This window comes from Puntigrus tetrazona, chromosome 7 (assembly GCF_018831695.1).
Source record: "Puntigrus tetrazona isolate hp1 chromosome 7, ASM1883169v1, whole genome shotgun sequence".
Lineage (NCBI taxonomy): Eukaryota > Metazoa > Chordata > Actinopteri > Cypriniformes > Cyprinidae > Puntigrus > Puntigrus tetrazona.
Window position 1 is genome coordinate 4,094,503 of NC_056705.1, and position 22,281 is coordinate 4,116,783.

General features: G+C 37.7%; 2 protein-coding genes across 2 annotated transcripts in view; both read left to right on the forward strand.

Annotated features, from left to right (window-relative positions):
- Positions 1 to 11,115: 11,115 nt before the first annotated feature.
- LOC122348303 lies at positions 11,116 to 14,292 on the forward strand. The gene is made up of 4 exons (XM_043243620.1): positions 11,116 to 11,344; positions 12,691 to 13,029; positions 13,527 to 13,645; positions 13,943 to 14,292. The coding sequence occupies exons 1-4, from the start codon at positions 11,260 to 11,262 to the stop codon at positions 14,039 to 14,041; spliced, it is 642 nt and encodes a 213-aa protein (XP_043099555.1). The 5' UTR covers positions 11,116 to 11,259; the 3' UTR covers positions 14,042 to 14,292.
- Positions 14,293 to 14,827: 535 nt separating this feature from the next.
- The window catches only part of LOC122348174 (cholecystokinin receptor-like), a 30,630-nt gene continuing 23,176 nt past the window's right edge, over positions 14,828 to 22,281 (forward strand). The window contains exon 1 of the mRNA XM_043243449.1: positions 14,828 to 15,200. Coding sequence (XP_043099384.1) covers positions 15,047 to 15,200 — 154 coding nt within the window. The 5' untranslated portion in view covers positions 14,828 to 15,046. The remainder of the gene's footprint in view (positions 15,201 to 22,281) is intronic.

Here is a 22,281-nt window from a genome sequence, read left to right on the forward strand (position 1 = left end):
TGTAAACATTGTGAACCATCTGGTTTTAAAGGGGACAAATCAATGCGAATGATCAAAGTTAGCATGAAACAGCAAAAGATATTAGCATTGACTGGATGGCACTTATGCTGACAGAAATATCCGGGATACAATAGTTAAGAGTGGATCCAAATAATCATCCGTCCGTCCTTTAATGGGACACCACTGATATATGACAGAGATATTTATAACAAGACCAAAGGCCGAGTACCAGTTAAAGCTATGGAGCAGGCTCACTTTCTCTAATGGATATTACATAAATATGTGGCCTGATTTTTGCTCTCTTTTAGGTTTGCACTATGATCTGGATTTAATCAGTACTCTACAAATTCTCAATATTCTGTCAAAGACGCATTGATAAACTCTACAGCCACAAAGAGATGTGGCTAAAGCACCCTGTGGGAATTTCGTCAGATGTAGGGGTCTGATGAGGCTCCATTCCAGCTACGCAAAAAAACTAAGTTCTGAAATCTTCCATGCAATGACCATACAGTTTTGTGAACCTGTCAGAAAAGACTTGCTTTTGCTATAATTTTTCTTAAGTCTTTCCAGATTTTGCTTCTGGCTGCTGCCAGTCTATTAACACCTCTTTTCATTGATACGCGCACAACTTTGAGAAAATCCAGCTGGAAAATTGTGTGAGCCAAAGTTAAAGGTAAAGTAAACAGAGTGTAAACTAAGGATTGGTTGCATCCAACTAGATGATTAGTTTATTAAGATGACTGCAAGAACATGAACGAAAAACACTCCTAAGCAATGTGTTTAACTAGGTTCAGATGAACCCAAACTCAGCCTTTAAAAAATAATAATAATAATGCATGGCGATTTACCATAAAATCACCCCCATGCTGTCTAAAACCTTATACGTTTTCAAAACACAGAAAAATATATTTTAAAGGAATGTTAATTACACCAAAATTTTCAAGATACAAAAAAAGTAAGCCGCCTCTGTTAATGCTGAGTCCTCTTGTATGCTGTTGAAACTGCCACTTGTCAAAGACTGACCCTGAATCTGTGTGTGGGCCACAAAAACCCACTGTGCCAAACAGTGAGACTGACCTGAAACAGGCTTAAAGTTTCCTGTCTGGCACACGGAAGTGTAATTTGGAGCAGCCACACAATAAAACAGCCGTAGTGACCAAAAGATTAACAGGAGGGTGACTGGTGGTTTGGAATCTACCACGTGTGCATGTATGTCTGTGTGTGTGTGTGTGTGTGTGTGTGTGTGTGTGAGAGAGACACTGCACTGCACAATCACCCTTAACTGAATCCATGTAAGAGGCATAAACCTGCTTGTGCACAAAAATCCCCCAAAACCTTGACTCATAACCCATGTGAGTCGTTGTAAAATGACTAACATGCCAGTGGAGATCTGGCTGAACCTTTGGTGGCTAATTTTAGTGAAGGATAAAATCGGACCAATGTATCATAACTGCACCTTAAAACAATAGTCTCCAATAAATTAAAATGTCATTTACTCCCTCTCATGTCTTTTCAAATCCATAAAGGCCTTGACATACTTCAAACTTAAACGAAGAATGAACTGAAATGACCTAATTTCGAGAAGAAAACAGACCAAAACGAAGTTTGTTTTGGCAGTTTAAATCAGCTCACCAAAGAAAACTTTTTGGGAGTTTGTTTTGACTCCTAAACACCTTTAAAGTACCATTGGTCCAAGGCAATTTATGCAATCGTGTGTGTGTGTGTTAAAAAAACTCCACCCTTTTCTGATTCAGCCGAGGTCAGGCAAGGCAGCAACATCTCAAGCTTGTGTCGGCGACCGGAGTTGTGCAAAAAACAACATGGAGAAACATCAGATGCAGGTTTTCAAAAGCCATTAAAAAGAATGAAAGAAAAAGTAGCAAGCTTAATTGTTCTACTTCTTTCTGATATAAATTTAAAAGGTATACAACAAATACACCTTTGTTTTTAATCAAAGCGATATCGTGCGCTGTGAGTCATATTTATATCAATCTTCAGCCGCCCCCAGCAGCACGGGGGTGTGTCAGATCGATTAGAAACAGTATACCGTTGCTCAGCCTTTTCAAACTTCTTTTGCCCTCAAGCGAAGAAGAAAAGAGAACTTTGTTTGAAGTTTATCAGGACCTTAACCTTCAGTGATTTTGGCCAACAAATTTCTTTTAAAAATATTTTCTCATCATTTTTGTCCATCCATTAAAACTTTCAAGCTTCAAAAATGCGAAAATACACCATAGAAGTATATGAATAAAGCAGTTCAATCCAAGTGTTCTGAAGAGACATGATCAAAGTGATATGATCAAAAGAACAGACCTCAAGGTTCAAACTTGTGTACTGAAGATGACTCGAAATCTTTTGGCTTTAGAACGACATGCAAATGACAATTTTTCCTTTTTGTACTAAACCACAAATCATACGATTCCATAAAGCTGGATTTCTGAGCCAACATCTGACATATCCAATGCTACTCATAGATAGTCCTTTTGTAATATGTACATTCAGTTATTGTTTGTCTGACATCTTAAAGAGTAAATACCAAGTTAATACAATGCTATGACAAAAAGACATTTAAGATTAATACAATATACTTAACAGTTTAAATGTTAGTTCAATCTTGAAGTACCTTAGAGAGTGAGGTAAATGTGTAGTTGTAAATCAATCCTGTTTAATGCACTTTGTAAAGCAGCCATTTGTTTTGACATCCTTAGAGGGACCTTAAAAAGGTCAGACCCTCCCAAAAATCCACACTCTGTCATCCACACTCAAATCTGAATCTCTCGGATACAGCCTGTTTTCTAAACACATGCTATATCTAGTCCTACCCCAAAAATCAATAATAAATCAATGGAAACCTCAAATGGCAATACACTTAGGGTTGGACTTTAGGCGTAATTAGCTTCGGTCTAGACTAAATCTGGTCTTTATCTGGGGAAAACTATTTTATCTGAGGAAAACCATGAAACCAACGAGATTAGATGACTGGCGACTCTTCTGCCTTCATTGCAGGGACACTCAAAGCCTAGCCAGAAAAGTCAGTAAACAAAAAAGGACCTTCAACATGTTCGGAGAGCTCAAACATTATGAATGACCCTGGAGTGTTTATGCGCACGGCTGCAAGTTCACGCTCCTCATACTGACACAGAGGTAAAATGTATAATGTATAAAATAAATACCATATTTTTAAAAGAAGGTCTGAAATATGTGATATAATATTTTTAACTCATCTAGTTAGGCACAGCCGTTTCTTACAGTCACAGTCCCGCAGTATCACTAAGACTAAGGAATAAATAGACTGTCCTAGAAAGTTCCATCTGAAGGTGTGTGTGAAGATATTAATATCGGAGTTATAAAAAAAAAAGCATGTTCTTGTTTTGCTGAAATAAGAATTTGTAGAACAAACTTACATTTATTGCTAACTAATCAGTTGATAAAAACAATTCTTTAACAACTAAAAATGTTGTTAAAGTTACTTTGTAGACTACTGGTAGCATGATGAAGAGAGCGTTTCATTCTCTAAAATAATGTCTTTAAAGCCATATAAAGTAAAATGATCAGCCTGTACAACCAGACACTGCTAAATTATTATCATATCTTTCCCCAACGTACAGATTCATTGCTTTCAGATGGCAACTGCATTTCCAAAAGGATATGATGGAAACATACTGGAATTTGCAGAGGAAGAATAAGCAAAAATATTGCAAACATAAACAATTAAGCAGCAAATAAATAACTCGATGAGGGCTGACATTTCACACAGCGGTGACCGGATACGCTCGTTCCTTTCATTCATTCATTCACTCTCCGGGCAAAAGCTTGACCTTACGGCTTTTTAATAAATGAGATCATCCTGATGCTGGATTTCATGCATTCTTCTTTCCCTTCATCTAACGCTCTATTAATTTAAGTGCCTAATTAATTGAATTACATTTTCTTGTTTTAGATTTAATTCTCTCTTACTCTACTGTAAACGTACCGAATGAGAAAACTGAAGGAAGGGAAGAACACTGAATGATATGTTTTCCAGCTGGATGAAGTAGGGCTGTCGTCATGCTGAGATCACTAATGTCACGAGGGGTCAAACGTCATTGGGAAGGAAAGAATAAAGTTCAGAATCTGGGCAGTGAGCCACTTCATTTGTTCTTGCCAGACTAGCAAGTTTTGTAAAGATCTGTCTGATGTGTTGCAAACACTCCATGACCAATTTCACAGATTTTCTCCTGAAGTTCCTCCAGAATAGCTGGAAACGAGAAAGCCATCTCTAACAACTTTCCCCATCCATTCTGACATCTGCACAATTGCGTCCGCCTTAGTTATATAAAGTTACCAATGAAGCATGTCACCAAAACTTTTCCATATCATATGAGAAGCAGCATGACACCATTTTGCTCTTTTAGAAAATCACTGGAATGTGATGAGGTCAGCGTCTTTATCAATGTCTGGTCCAGAAGGAGAGTCAGTGTGTGGCTACATCTCATTAACGTTTGAATGTTCACAAAGGCTCAAATTCTGGGAGTGTTTCAATGAGTACGTGAGATTGCATGCACGGTTATAATAGTATGGGTTTTGGACAGTCTTCATCTGTCTGTCTAAATGTACATAACTGAATATAGCATAAGTGTACAACACTGTATGATTGTTAACATGTATAGATGCTGGACAAACCCAGAACAATCCCATTATGCAGATCCGTGTGAGTTTGACTTACAATGCATGTACATTCACCCGTGATTTCACTTTTTGTTTCAGGTTCAATCGTTTGTTAAACCTATGTATTCTGGACTGATTTCTGTTTAATTATACACTAAATTTATTAAATAAATAGTTCACCCAAAAGCGTTCATTCCGTCAGCATACCGCTCATGTCATTCCAAACTACTATACCTTTTTCTTCTCTGAAATATAGATATTTTTAGAAACTCTGCAAACTAAATGGTGTTGGTGAGCATTGACTTTGTAAAACACTCCGAGACATTTCTCAAAAAATCTTTAATTCAGTTCTAAAAAAGAAGAAAGTAAGTCATGCAGGTTTGATTTACATGAGAGTGAATAGATAATGACAAATTTTCATTTTTGGGGAACTATTCCTTTAATGAGGATGAATTTAATATGTAGCCTAATCTGCTCTGCACATAAATGTAATACATAAAGCCTGACTGAATCGGAATTTCTTCACAATTACGCTGTTAAATAAGCCTACTGTTCTCGGAAGCAATTTATTTTATAAGTGGATAGTAAAACGCAGTTTAAGCATGGTAAATTAGTTTTAAAAATAACAGACACGCACAACTCGCGGTTTCTTTTAAAAGCCACAGACTTCCAAAACATGCAAAAGAAAATATGCATTTCTTTGTTCAAATCTGTTTGGTAAATTAATCTCAGATCTATGTCGGAGTTAACTTTGGAAGCAAGTACTTGGGGCAATTTGAGAAAGCCGACTTTGAAGAGCTGGCTCTGAAGGTCTAAAGCGAAGGACCAAGCACACCTGATGATTGCAGCCAAGCTTTTCTACCAGCAGAGCGTTCGCTGGCCTCCAGGTGCTCCGCTGTGGATCCTCGTAGCTGCTGAGGACCTATCTGGTTTCACTTTCCCCCGGTGACTGTTTCACGGAGGGCTACAGTTCTCTTTGAAGATCTGCCCCCTTTTCTGAAGGGGAGCTTTGGTAAAATAACACCAACTAACATCTGAGTCCTTTGTGTGGCCCCGGCTCTTGAACAAAAAAAGCATTAATTTCGAATCCAACTCAAAGGTTTTTTTTTTGTTTGTTTTGTTCTTAAATTAAATCAAAGCAAAACCGGCTGAAGTCTAATAACCAAAATGTGTTTTTAAAATTGCAGCCACTAGAGAATGGAGATGATGCGCTGTACATAGAACTGCCCTATGCGAAGCTAATTTCTCTCCTGCAGATTTGGCATTAACCACGAAAGCATGTTTAGTCAAAGTGTTCACACACATAGACGACTTCGATATTTGTCTAGCTGTGATGCATTAGCGACAGCTGTTTTTCTCATCTAAACTGCTTTGTCCACACACTCGTGCAGAGGACCACAGATTCCCTTTCTCTGCACAAGGAACAGAGAAAAATGGGGAAACATGGACCAAACACTTATTTTCTTAAGGTCAGCGAATTACAGACTGCATCCCACCTTCTACCCATTAGCGATCAAGGATGTAGACAACATCCTCTGACAGTGAACAGCTAATGCACACTTAAAAAAAAAAAAAAAAGGACACAACTGAAGGGCACGGGCTCAGAAGGACAAGAGTGAAAAAGTGCCACAAGGACTTATTGTAGAAACTTCCTATAATTTAATCTCTCACTACATGGACTTTTATTTGGCAGGAGCACTTGGAAAGCACGGACACCCCTCAGTGGATCTTGTCAAATATACTTAAGCTGCAGTCAGTCATTTAGTCCTAGCAGGGAAAACAACAAATTAGATTTGCTTCACTCACCAATGCGGTTACAGCCAACTGTTTTGACACAGTTATGTGTACAAATAGACTGGTTATGCGTTATATATATTTTTAATGTTAATTTTAAAATATTTGTTACACATTTGTGCATAAGTGATTTGCGTAAAAGTAAAAAAAAAAAATATCTGTGATTAAAGATGTTTTGTATGAGGTTACCAAGTAATTTACAACTATAAAACAGAGGTGTGTCTGTGAACAATAACGCCTCAAAAGTAGCACTACAACCAAATAAGTTGTCTTGATGTTATTTCCCTGTTTCATAGCCCAAGGATGGTAAGGGACAATCCCTGTTTAACATATTCAGTGTGTCAGGAGTTAACAAGATTATTCTTCCGAGAATAAACACCAATTATATTTACACCCACTTTAACAGTAACACGGGCAACATAAACAGGTTTCAATGGCAAGTCGTGGAAATGGAGGAAGAATGACATTAAAACGTTATTTAAAAACACTTGGAAGAGGACATTAGGACCCGAGTGACTGTAGCAGGACAATGAACACAGTCTGGATACGATGGCCTAGAGCGCACGCGACACGCAAATAAAAGACGTTTAAAACACGCCGGAAATCTTTACATAGCCCGCATTTCTAGCCTCGCTGCCTCGATAAACCGCTTTCGTTCATTTATCAACCCCGTAGGGTCATCGAATCGAGACGTACGGTTTAAACCCCAGAAGTACGCGCTAGCCCACGGGCTCGACAGGGTGGAGACCAGCGAGCTGACAACGCCGTCTCGAGTCAGATTCATTTTAAAGCGCGCAGATGGACGCATAATTACAGTGCGAGAAAATAAAACAACTCCCTTCACCAACGTGGGGTGAAGGGGGCATCAAATGCACGGGCGTTATGAACACACCCAGGATTACGCAGACACACGGCGTTGAATGAAAACACGTGACGGACTTTTTATTCCCCGTTAAAGTGTTGTTGGTACATAAACGTAACGTGATGGAAATGAAATGTCACACTTAAGCACTAGACTAGACCGTGCGCACTAGCTGCTCGGCCACACACCCAGAACAGCCAGAGGCTTTTTTTTGACTCCACTGGAAGACAACGTTAAACCCAAACGAGCTTATTACAGTTCAACAAACTAACCACCACCTGGTCGCCAGATTCAGTTACTGATGATGCACGCGGGGACTGTCCCATTGTCAAATGACTAAGACAAATTCGACCCCTTTCTTTAACACGCTCCATGTCTTTTTTTGTCAGGCAAATTTCTCATAAGGACACACAATAACAGCACGCCATACAACTAAACCGGTTTCCTCAGGCAGTTTGGGGTCTTCCATCCCTTTCTAACGTAAACCCACTTTTACAACAGTTAAAGCCTGCGCGCGAGCATCGGACATAAGAAAGATGAGATAATAGTAGCCACTTACCCAGCGGCGAAGAGCTCTGCAATTCTTTTATGTAATGAAAACAGCCGATAATTATTTAGAAGAACGTTAAAGGCGGTTATCCACGTCCTGGTGATGAATAACGCGGTGTATGTACTAAAAGGCAAATTATTCATTTGCCCGATTCAATCCTCCTAGTCTTCTATTGACACATTTCGGTTTCCTCTCCCATTCTCTCTCCTCGGAGAACGGAGATTGCTGCGCGTTCCTCGCGTCAGTTTCCTGTCCTGCCCAGATTCAGCGCTCGACCAATCAGCCGGCCGCAAGGGAGGCGCGTGGAGCCCCCTCTCCACACGAGAACAACAGCAGGCCGCTGCCGGTGCGCGAGGACAACAGGCAGCACATGTGCGTGTATTATGGCACGGAACTATAGGCAGTCAGAATAATAAAAGTACAGTCTGCTTTACTCTTTGAAGTCATGTTGATTCGCTGGACCCGAGCTATGGGCTGATAATGGGCATGCGCGCCACATTTCTCGCTTTTTAAAGGAACATTTAGCAAAATGGAAAGTTGTACTGTTCGAAGGACTTTAGTTGATGATATACATTGGAAAAGAGCCTGGCTTTTACCTGTGGCTTTATAGCTAAAAAAATTGGATCTGATACATTTTTAATTTTGTCAATGTTGTACACTACTTTGTGTAAAAAAAAATAAAAATAAAAATAAAATAAATAAATAAATAAATATATATATATATATATATATATATATATATATATATATATATATATATATATATATATATATATATATATATATATATATTATAATACAAAATTGCAAATAGTGTCCCATATAAAAATTCAATTAAACTCACACCTGAAACAACTTTAACTTATTAAGATATTACAGAGAATAATTGAGAGAGAATTCATGCATTTAGATGCTTTCCTTGTGCGTGACAGTTTGAAATTGTGCTGAATGTCTCTGCGATGTTACATAATATGTGTATGAATATGTTTAACTCATATAACTTTTTCTCAAAGTGTTAAATGTATTTTAGTTAATTTCAATGAATAATTGTAGATTTTTTTTTCTTAGTCACATCATGTGGAAAAGCTTACAAACTCCAGAGTGAAATGTAAAAACAAAGTTAGCAAGTTTAGTTAGCAAGTTTGTTTGTAGAACAAAGCTGCACATTTGTGAGAAAGTGTAGTAACGTTCACCCCCCAGCGGACAAAACCATAACTGCAACAGTGCTTTGTTTATTAGAAAACGTCGCACGCTTTTCTATCGGTCTATTCTTTAGCGCTTTAACCATCTAAAGACTAAATTAAATAATATTATAGTTTTATTTTTATTGTTGTTGTTCTGTTTTTTTATTAAATATAGAATAGTTCATTGAACCATACGCAAAATCAAATAAAGAAAGAAAGTTTGCATATGTTTTATACTGAGCTTTTTTCTTATATTGTATGATACAATGAGAATAAGCTACTCAAGAGGGAAGAAATACCTCAGTTTTGTTCAGAAGTCCAAACTGAGCGGGCAAAATATGCAATTTCGTGCAGATGCTGATAGTTATATTATTAAATTATAAATCAATGAGATCTGTACAGCAGTATACCAGGCTATAGAAATCAGCTCTATATCTCCCAATAATGCCTTAGCAAGATGATATTTAAATGCTTAGTTTCATGAACAAAACTCTCTCATTTCAAAACATATAGTGCAATGATGATTGGAAGATGAACAATGAAACATTTCTTAAATCCTATCATATTTGATATTTTGTTTAACACAAATTATAAGAGGCTTTTTTAGTTTTAATCACATGGATCATTCAGAAAACGCATCAAATATAAAGCAAACACTAAGCTTTTAACAAGTAAATGACAATTGTTAATAAGAATAAAATATTAGTAAATATAAAACAAACAAAACTATATAAATAATAATAATATATATAATAACAATTATTTTAAAATGATCGTTAAGTGATTTTCCCTAATTAATTACATAAATCAGCTGATGTATTATGTATTGTCTGCATTATTATTATCCAAGTTGGTATTCTGATTTTTTTCAAGCATTTTTCCAAACCACATCAATCTTAACAACAATAATTAGGAACTGAATCATATATATATGATTATTGTCATTATTCAGATGTGCGTAACTATTAATCAGGTTTTCTTTTACAGATAAAATCTGAAAAAAAGAGATTTAACTCTTTAACTAAACAATTATTAAATGCATGGGAAATTCAGAACCAATGCAATATTAATACAGTACAGAAATTGCAAAGTTAAGACATGACCATTGAACAGAAACATGATTATTGGGTAAGCAGGGTCAGAAAAAAAGAGAAAAGAAATTAGTGGAGAAGAAAAGACACATGTAAAGTACAAAAGAATGAACAGTTAAGGTAAAGAATTGGGCGTTAAACCATCAGGAATATATATATATGTATATATAGACGGAGATACGTAGATAGATAGAGTATACAGTACACACGCAGTATATACTCACACACACACTTTCATGAATGGAAGGCTCTGTAAATGTTATCACATTTTGTGGTTCACGCAGGAAGTATGTTTAAGGGGGTGCTAGTGCATGTGGGGGTCTGAAACCAGTTCCAGTTTTAGGTTTAAATACAAAGGCAACCACAAAACCTCATCATTTGCATGTGTTCTCATCTCATGAATATTATAAGCAGAAACACGATTAATCAGAATCTTTCTTTCCATCAAGGAAAATGTAGAACGAACAGAGATCATCAGCAGCAACGTGGGCTGGAGATGGTTTCGGTATTATGTGAATCGGTTGCCATAGAGATCAGAAAGTGCACTGGTTCTGACGTGCATTCAGTTTTAGATTAAAAACAGGAAACAAGAAGACTAAATCAGCTTAAAGTCATTTTCCTGTCCTACACGTGTGTTAGAGAAAGTCGGTGACTGCCAGAAAAGGCCTTTAATGCACTTTTTTTAAACAAATGCATGCTTTTTCCAGTCAAGGGTGTCTGCCGTTTTAACACTGAGGAGCTCTTTTTTTTTCATCTCTCTTTCATTTTCTGCATCTGTTACTCTCAAGTACAAAACCGCTTTAACCATAAATGACCCCACCCAACAACTCTTCAAACTATTTACAAGAAAACCCCCCACAGGGGTCTCCTTTATACCTCCCCTGAACGAGGAAACACCAGCTACTGTGTGATGCCATTAGAACGCTAACAGACACACTTCATGAAACATGCAAATAACATCAACCACAAAAGGGTGCAAGGAGAGAATGGAAACTTCCTGTTTGGCTCGTGATACGCTGGAGGCTGAATCTGCCGTACAAGCGCGCTGTGCTTGTGCAAAACAGTGCTAAAACGAAAGGCAGCAGTCCTGCCTTTTTCAGCATTTCTATTGTGTGAAGATTTAAAAATCAACAGATGGAGATTTTTAGGACCTCTGTGACCCTAGTAAGTCTCTGTCTCTTACATAGCAGCCTATCTGAAACACAGAGCCTGTGCAGAGGTGAGATGTATTTTTTATTTACTTTTAACGTTCAGTACAGTGGTTCATAACCTTTGTCTGTGTAACCTAACATGTTAATTTAAATCATTTTTAACTGATCAGCCGAAAGCATATGAAGTATATCTTGACTTGTTTTTGATGAAAGCCTTATTGGGACTGATGTTTAAATGCAGGGGCTTTGAGTCGAAAGGATTGAAGCCCAAAAAAGGCACTGAAAATTTGATCATTTTAGTTTGTCGATGTATGAGAATCAAAATATTGCACAGGATAATTGTATTTTATGATGCTGGACTTACATCAAACCTAAGTATAAATTCTTAATTCGGATATGAAAACCTAATTAAAAGAGATAATGTCAAAATATGTATATTATGTTGAAATTTTAAATGTATAGTCACAATTATAAGATACTGTTGTTTGTTTACATCTTGGCAAAATGTGTGTGGGATGACAGAAATGTGGGAAATGCCCTTAATATAAATACATGATCATATATAACAACATATATATATATATATATATATATATATATATATATATATATATATATATATATTAGAAAGTAGTAGAACAAAGTAGAAAAAGAAATTCAGGAAATTTTACACCTTTTGTGCCGATGCATAAATCAAAATCAAAACCACAGTCTAATTAAATGAGGTTTGCTCAGTGAAATATTGCGCAGTCAGACTCATTTAAACCAACTTAACCACAGACATCTAATTTGTGAGGCTGCAAAATACAACAGAGTACACAAACGGTGTGATTTTGTAACACGTTTTACATTTTACAACAAGCTGACATGTTTTGCACTGATATTCTGACAGCAGAAAAACAAATGAGGAAGTTAATCATTCTGCAGAAGGATGATTCAGTCTTTCCTTTTTCTTTCTTTCTTTCTTTTTTTTTTCCAAAGCGAAGTTCAAAGCAATTTGTTCAAAGAAACTTTGTCTCTATGACAACATTTCTCCGCTCTTACAGGCAAAAGTTGATACTTGCGAAAATTAAGAAAGTTCTTGTTAAGAAAGTTTTGTTACTCTGGTTACTTTTATTTATTTATTTACGAATTAGGCATAAAGTGCCCGTACACGTTCATTTTACGTAAAGGTACTCAGACCACCGGAAATGAAAAAAAGAAAACAAGTATAATTGACAGTTCTGATCGGTAGCAGTAAAAAAAGAAGTGCATGTGCCGACTTTTTTGATTTGTGGTTTCAGCGTGAACTACTGACAAAATAAACAGTGTAATATAAGTATAGTGTTGCTCCGAAGACTAATTTCAGATTTGAAAAGTTAAAACTTAAGCAGTTTTAAGATGCTATTGATGTTTGGTGTCCTCTGCGCTGCAGGTAATCTGCCGCCGGTTCAACACGTGGCGCTGAACAGCAGCGTCACCATACCCTGTCCCGTTCTGACTGCTCCAGAGATGGTCTTCAAATTATACAAAGGCCCAGAAGAGATCTCTTACGTCCGAATCAATAATACACACATCATCAAACATAACAACGGCCCGAGGAAAGATTTCTCTGGAAGCTTCAAAGTTAATGATACGAACAACAGCACCAGTTTTATCCTGAACAGTGTAACAGTGAACACCACAGCCCTGTACACTTGTGAGGCTGAGAGATTTTTTCCTCCTCCGTTTCAGAAAGTGGAGCACAAACCACAAACTATTGTGTTTGTTGAAGGTATGTTCGCTATGCTTGTCATGGGACGTTGTCATTAAACTGCATTAATCAATTGGCAATATAATTAGCAAGTTGTAATATATATATATTAATTATTATCTGTGCTCCGGTTAATGTACAGTTATATTTTGCATCACTTCTTTTTGTGTGTGTGTGTGTGTGTGTGTGTGTGTGTGTGTGTATCTGTGTGAGCGTAGTTGAGTCATTTTTCTGCTTTGAGAGTACAAACTATCACGATGCAAAAAGGCGTAGTTCTGCCCAGATAGTATATAGAATGTTAGGGGATGGAATATATATCTACAATATAAAGGTACAATACAAAAATGGAAAGTCCCCATAAAAGCGGAATGGAGGAATATCCTGATGTCCACTTTGAGGGCACTTATCGAGAACCGCTGGGGCAGGGGATAGAAAATACAGTTTGTACTGTAAAAACTATTTTGTCTATAGGTTGTCCCCATAAAGCATGGAAGCCCAATGTGTGTGTGTTTCAACAGGGAGACCAGTTAGAAAGCGTAACGGCTGTCAGCAGGTCAATCACCTGGCTTTTTGGGTGGTGCTGGGAGTCATGAGCGTATACGGGGTGGTTATGACTTGCACAGTTTTCATTCTGCGGGTAAATACTTTTTTATTCACTTCAAAAAGACTTTCATAATTTAAAAAGTTTTCATTTGACCGACGTCTCATGAAAAATCACGCAGACATATGACTAATACGATTTTTAATCGCCAATTAGTAATCCTGGCCTCTCATTATAATATTGGCTGCAATGCTTTGTCATTATTATATTAAATTACATTTTTTAACAATAACATGCAGTGATTGCAATTACACTTTTTGTTAGTGTAATTCACCAGTATTTTTTTTCACGTGGATGATGATCGTATGTTTGATGTCTCTCCGTGCACAACAGATCAAGCTGAACGCTCCCTTCAAGGACAGAGAATGCAGACGGAAATGGCAGGGGGTTCAACATCCAACCTGGCAGGGCTTTTACATAGACACTGTATGAGACTATCAACATTCAACACACCCTGCCAAGAACGACCACTGACATCACACCAGACCACGATGTTTCAAAAAGGGCTCACTGCATTCTGAGAAAAATCAACTACATGGCCTTATGTATTATATTTTCATTTAACCCACTATTAAATGTAGCCAAGACGTTGTTAGCTTCCCCTAGCATGTGTCTGTGCGTCCTCTCTCTTTGTCTCTTTTTATTGTTACATTTATTTGGAAATAAACAAAACAACAATATTTTCCCTTTGTGACACTCTATGCGCATTTCCCTGTATAAAAGGAGGCCTTAGCAAATTCCATGTTAACCCAAACCTGCACAGCGGTTTACTAAGTCCACTTTCCAGGTTGCGAACCACTTTTATTTTTTCAGAACAACCCCAAAAGGAAGCTGTTTCTCTCCGAGGTCTCGCCCTCTCTCTTTTTCCCTCTCTGTCACACACACACACACACACTGGAAAGTGACGAAGTGAGTGTGAAATGTTATGAAAGCTCTGGGGTGAGGGTCTCAAACCTTACTGGCATGTCTGAAGCAGCTTTTGCTTTCTCTTTCAGTCTCGCCTCTAGCTTCTCGCTCTTTTGATGGCAATGACACGGAAAATCCACTGGAGGGAGACGCAGGGCTTACATTCCATTAACCAGGAGCCCCTAGAGCCTGAAGGGCACGGTTCGTGAGTGTGTTACTCTCGTAATTCTCGTTCTCCTCCTTTCTATAATCACCCCACCCTGTGTGCCAACACTCTTAAAGAACTGTCTACCCACGCTGCACGCGCGCCAGAGCCACAGCGCGCTTTCCGGTGAGCACGGTTTCACGCGCACAGGCATTCTCTCGCAGACGCGCGCGCAGACGCGGGAGATGGGTGCGCGGAACATTTCAGCGCGCGCTAATATATAACCTTCACACGCTTAAAATAAACTCCAAGTGCAATATCGTTAATAAATAGTTTTGTATCGGTTTAAAAATCTATATTACTAGATTTTTTTTTTTGGTGGGACAATGGATTTACAGAGCACGAATGAAACTCAGATCCCGATTTGGGAATGTTCAAGAACTCCAGACAATTCCAGCGTGAACAGCTCCGCGTTGGAAGTTAACGCCACCTGTAGCAATGCGTCAATAATTCAGAAATTCAAACCCACGCGACCAAGAGGTAAGAAATAACGCATGTTAACGTTATGTTGTCTTGTTTTCCTCGTTTCCACTTGATAAACATGATACCTGCGTATGATACATAAAAAAATCCCAGTAAAAACGATTCATTATTTATATATTTTAGTTACAACGGCGTGCCTGAACATTAATTATGAAATCATACATTCCCAAAGCAATAACCACCACCGACACAAACGCATTAAAGATAAACTTCAGTAGCTAGTTTACTGATTTCAAATACTCATTAAGGTTTTAAGAAATAAGTCAGTATTTTCTTTTGCGTTAAGAGCTGTGTCACAGGTAACGGTTAGTGTAATTAAACCCCAAGGATGCTCTTTGCATTTTCAGCTCTCATCAGCATCATTATACTCTCTGAACATGCAAATAGTGTTTACTTCATTAGGAGATGACCAAAAAATCCTGCATAAGTGTTGTCACTAGTCCATAGGTGTCCGAAAGCCACGACCTCTTGAATGACTGTCTGGCAGCAAACATCTGCAGTTCAGTTCGTTTCAAACATCCGTCATTTGTGATACCCAGAGTTTATATTAATGGCACATTGCGACACGTGAGGCGGCTCCGCTGCTCGGAAAAGGTTGCGAGATTGTCTAGTTTCAGCCTGAGAGTGTTCTGATCGTGCACACTTACAGTGTCAGTGATGAAAGAAGCTGGCACACAGCTGACAAGACTGTGATTCACGCATGAGAATAAATGTGGAGCAGGGGTAGGTGAAATTATACACGGATTTTCAACAAATTCATACATTGCCAGTTCCTGCGTTCCTCGACGTAAGTGAATGATGTTGAATTTGCGACACATATCAACTTACACCCTCAATAAACGCTGTCCCAACAGGGCTAAATTTATGTTAGTTCTGCATATTCCAGTTATATAATTGCTGTGTTTGATATACGTATGTATAGTAATGAAAAATCACAAAGTACTAAGCGAACCAATTGTTAATACAGATCCTACAAAATCCCACCGTATAAGCACAAGGGTTTAAGTTGTTACCACTTAGCATGGCCCCATTTGGTAGATGACGCAACTAACCATCTGGCTACAAAGAGCCTCTCACTCCGTTGACTTTCATTCAGAAATATCAGTGTATTCTGATGAAATAATGTTTTTTTTGTAAGCAATATTTGCGCCAGATTTTGTCCATAGAGATTTAAAAGTGTAAATAAATCAGCTTATTCTCTCCTGTCACAGCTCGTTGTAGGCAGCAGCACCTATAAAAACTAGCAATCTGCTTCTACCAAAAACCCGACAATCAGCTTATTGTCTCATCAAAATAAACCTAAAGAATGTTTGCTATTTTTACAAATTAATAATAATAATGATAAAAATGCGTCACATGTGATACAACTGGCCAGCTACACACACACACACACACACACACATAAAAAAAAAAAAAAAAACTAAACAAAAAAAAACATCTCTGTATGTGCACACACAGCATGCGCTTAGGAGAGGGGAGGAGCTGAGGAAGGCAGAAAGGATGGGGATTGATAATGACATCATGTAGAGTGTGGGTTGAACAGTAGATGGGGATATTTGACAACTGCAATTAGTGGGCGCTTGCAAGTGCAAGTATAAGCCCTAAAAAACAGCAACCCACCAAATTTATAAGCACTTTCATGAAAAATCAAGCTGCTTATACTAAAAGGACACAGTAGTTGTATTAGCATTGCAGTGACGCCATGTTGTTTTCCTGCAGCTTTAGTGTTATTGGTCACGTGGCATTTCCGGCTCATGCGATTGGCTCAAAATGATTGACAGCAGACTTGAACAGTCGCGTGTCATCATGAGCAAAGCTGTCATTTTTTAAATTGCATGCTCCTAGAGGTTTTCTGCACTGTAACCGATGAAGAGGCATTGGGATAAATAGGAGCGCTAACGCTTGTTTATTTTAACGTGGATCACTTAATATAATTATTTTAATTCCACAGTTGTCTGCATGTCTTATTTTTATACAGTTGCAAAGACAATGCATCAGTATAGAGGCATGGTTCTTTGATCACGTGAAAGCATGCATCGTTGCCCTTTATTGGCCTAATAGATAGTGAGTCGGACTCGTAACATAGGTCCGGCAGGGATTGTAGGTGGTGGCCGTGAATGTCCAGCGCTCTCTCTCCCTTGTGACCCCTGAGCAAGTCCCAGAACCCCTAACTGCTGCAGCCCCGGCTTACCGCTGCCTGCACCTTGGGTTAAATGCAGAACACAAATTCCAAGTGTGGGTCACTTTACTTCATGCCCAAACGTTGACTTAACATTCATATTTTGCTGATTATATTTGACACCTCTCTAATTTTGTGGCGAATAGTCTTTCAGCACCTCCGCTGTCTTCTCCAATCCTACTCCTGTTTCTTTTTCCGTTTCGGTATCATAATAGCTGTGGCATTGTGTGAAGTGTGGCGTTTCACATATCTTGTATCATAACATCCAAAGAGCAGTCATGTTAGGGTACTTGCTCTAACTAACAATTTCAAATCAAATCATACGAGAGTTGTTGTTTCTGCTGGATCCCCTGTCCAAACCTTCCTCGCTCCCTTACAACACCTCTGTCTAATTGCCATTGCAGCATGAATAAATGATGTGGTAATGTAGTTTGACTGCTGCTGGCTGTAAATGCATATATTCGTTGATGATGGGAGGTGATGCTAACAGCTGTTACCTGTGTTAACTGTTGAGGTCTATATACAGTAAAAGCAACGATAACAGAGCTAATTACTCTGTAAAAAGCCTTTTATATGCAAGACTGAAGTGCCGATAAATTAAAATGCATCGTGTTGTAATTCGTAGTTGCTTTGATAAGAATTTATTGGATGAACAGGATATTATACATTTGCCGAACAAACAAATAAACCAAACAGTACAGTTATTACGTTTTATAGTGTTGACTGTGGTGTAGTGAAAAAATGAGATCATTCTTTACCAAGTAAAAAAAAAAAAAAACACTGCGTTGCTGTGTTTTCCTAGGCACTAAAATTGAACAGAAGCTCCTAACATTAGACTTTGGCACTTTGCCTGAATAAAATAGCTTTAATTTTTAATTGGCTTCAAATTACAGCAAATCCTTTTTACCCAGTCTAATTACGTGACATTCTAAAAATCACAGACTTACTGACTCCCTTTGACTAATTTTAATTTATTCATCAAATTAATAAGGACCCATTCATAACACTGGCACAAGCAATGCCTGTAGATAATTTCCATACAAGTAGACGTGCAGAAGAAAGTAGCAGAACTGACCAATGAATAAAACATCATAAAGATGAATTATTGAAATGCATACATCAGTGCTTGCCGGTTCACGCACGCTGAAGAAAAGTTCATAATTCAAACTTTGCTCACTTAAAATAGAATGGCTCATATGTTAGTTGTTGGGCTAGGGAAGGGCAAGCGCTCAACTGTGTAGTGCAGATGTGCAACAAACTACCCTGTGGGGGGAAAAGGTTCTGTGTGAGAGTAGGTGACGCGCAGAAGGTGTCAAGCATCTGACTTCAAGCAGTGCGTGGAAATAAAACAGTGCCATAAACATAAAACAGTGGCAACACCATGCCACTGAGATGAATGCCATCAGAGAACCGCAAGAGAAATTTGAGAGTAGTCGGCTTCAGTTTCTCTGCAGTTATCCAAACTCACAGATGATAACGGTCACGTGTATTTCGTGTTTATACTGACACCTTCAATCTCACTAATGCTGACAAATCCATGCTTTTATTACAAAAATCATATTATGTCATGTTAATCAAAATAACTAATACCAATATAGACTCCAGTTTATTTCTAATTAAATAGTATAGATTTATATTTAATGTTATTTTCTTACATGCAGGCAGTGCATGCAGTACAGTGCATGAAACACTGAATTAAAAGTGATTGTGGGTTATGGCTTTGCTTCGGTTTTGTTTTCATACTTGCTGAAAGTAATGACTTTAAAGGTAGCACTTTATGTTAGATTCTCTTAAATAGTTCCTTATTAGAATGCATATTACTGAAATATTAGCGGTTAAGCACATACCTTGTTCTACATGACCTTATTCTGCTCCGTCTAATTCTCTTCTTATTTTCTCTCCCTAATCATAATCAATACCTAAACTTAACAGCTACCTTACTAACTATTAATAAGCAACAAATTAGGAATTTACTGATTGAAAAGTAACAGCTCATGATACAAAGCATAGAACATCATCTGTGAAACTTGGTGGAGATGGCATGAGTGTACATGACTTCAAGTGGCATTGATTTACTGATTAGAGATGATATGATGGAAGACAGTGTAGTGTAGAAGTGTATAAGATAAGAGTATAAGGATATACTCTCTGTGCAGCAGAGTTGACTGTACAGCGCTTCATAGTACAAATAGACAATGACTCAGCCTTATATAGCAATATACAGCAAAAGCAGCCCATTCATTTTTGTAGGTAAAAAAAGTGGAATCTTCTGCAATGGCCAAGTCAATCTCCTGAGTTCGACTCGACCGAACAGGCATTTCATTTGCTGAAGACAAAACTAAAGGCAGAAAGACCCACAAACAAACCATAACGCTGAAGTCAGCTGTGGTAATGGCCTGTCAAAGCATCACGAAGGAGTTCTGAGACTCATTGCATGCAAAGGATTCTCAACAAAATATTTGAAAAAAGGTATTGATGATTACATGATTATATTTATTTGTCCAATTACATTTGAGCCCCTGAAAATAGAGGGACTGTGTAAAAAAAATGGTTGCAATTCCTAAGCATTTTTATGTTGTATTTTTGTTTAAGGTTTAAGAACTTCATCTTGACTGTTTTATTTGAATTCTATTCTGGTGGCATAAAAAGACAAAACTATGAAAATTGTGTCAGTGTCCAAATATATGTAAATGAACCTAACTGTAAAGTATTTGGACTATAAAGAGAAAGACAAAGAACCCCTAACTGGACCCCATGACTAAACCGAAACTCAACCAGATACAAGTGTCAAGATACAGACATGCCCCGAAGCAACCCGCAGCAGCCCACACGGGCTCTTATCTTTGTGTTGTTTGTGTTATTTGTCTTATCTTTGTGTGAGCTGCATACTCACACAAAGATAAGACGATGCACTACATAAGTGTCAAGATCAAGATCAGCCGAAGTGACTGGATGAATAAATTTATACCCAAATTTGTATTCGTTTTGACTTAATAACCTAGTAGTGCCTATTTAATTTGATCTGAAGTAAATCATACACGCAGGAGGAGCCAGCTGGTAGGTACTGTTCCTGTGAGAACTGGTTCTGCTCCCAGCAGAGCTGCAAGACAAATGAACAGAGGAACTGTCAGGGCAGGTCAGGGAAACAAGAAAAGCGAGGAGCTGTCACAACGGTAACAGCTATGACACTACACACAGACTGACACTGAACACTAGAATGAGCAATGCGCTATACCATTGGGATGACGCTGGATTAACTGTAGTGTTGCCAACACCGCTCAATGTGACTGACTGACTGTACTGTGACTAAAGGCGGCCACAACTTCACAAATGTCAATTTTACGCTTTCATGAGGTTTCCATTGTACTTCCATCTGTTTATGCCCACGGACAAAGAGCAATGTTTATGAATTTTGTTATGAAACAGCAGCAAAAGAGGGAGTGAACAGCAGAGTGGCGTACTGTAAATGAACGCCTGCTAATCTGTGCTTGATTCTGTGCTAAAGAATGCATATTTATGACTCTGTTAAATGAGCATTTTCTTCTTCAGTTGTATTAGATTAAGGGGTCACACTTTATTTTAGGTGGCCTTAATTACTATGTACTCACATCAAAAAAAAAAATATCACGATGTACTTATTGTGTTCACGTTGTGTTGCAAAACACGTTCGTTACTATTGAGGTGGGATATGGGTAAGTTTACATGTTTGGGGAGGTTTTAGGGTGGGTTAAGGTGTAAGGGATGGGTCAACAGTAAATATGAATGCAATTGCAGAAATTAACTACATATTGCATAATTAAATACAATTAATTTTAAATACAATTAATTAAGTAATTTATTTTATTTTAAATGTAAGTACATTGTAGTTAAGGCCACCTAACATAAAGTGGAACAGATTAAGCACAAAACAAATCAACAGATCAATGACATGGAGATTCCATAATGACAGCTTTGCTTATTTCTGCTCAAGTGTAACTAGATGTAGTAAGATATAAAGTCTCGGTTATTAAAGGAATAGTTCACCCAAAAATGTTAATTTTGTCAAATCCTTTGTTCTAGATTTTGTAATCAGGCTGTTTAGGTCACCATTGACTTCCATAGTAGGAAAAAAATACTATGAGAGTCACTCATGACCCAAAACAGCCTAATTACACACTTTTCAAAATATTTTTGAAAATATCTTCCTTTGTGTTATGCAGAAAAAAGGTTTGGAACTACTTGAGGGTGAGTACATGAGGACAGTTTTCATTTTTTGGTGAACCATACCTTTACAAATAAAGCTGCAGTTAATAATAGGGATGATGATTAATGCCTTAAAAGTCAATTGTAAGATATGATGATATGAACTTTCCTATTTACCCATTTATGTTATTTATTATTATTTTTCCCTCTGCTGTGGCAGAAATGGATTTACATACAACACCTTAAGCTATAAAGTTAACTTAATTTGTTTCTTTGAATCAAATTTAAATGATTAATGTTATATTTTTTCCAATTTCTTCCCTATGCGTAGAGCAAACTATCAGATGACAGACTAAACAACGCAGCAATGGCTAAGCATTTTAGTGAATCGCGTTAACTCACAACAACATTATGAATTCAGAAACCATAAATCAAATGTACATTTTATAATATTTAAAAGTGTTCATAATATATGGCTGCTTCGACTTAACGAGGCCTGAGCAAAGTGTTATAGATTATGTGGCCTACGTCAGGAGCGTGAGAGATGAGCCAGAATCAACCACCGAAACAGAGAGAATGATTATCAATAACGTCTACACCCTAGGTGGTGAAAAAAATGCACGGAGAATACTTTGAACTGTGTGATTGATGGTGAATTGATTGTTTAAACCTGAGGCGAGGAATTCTCAGCGAGCCACCTGGCTGCGAGTGTGATTA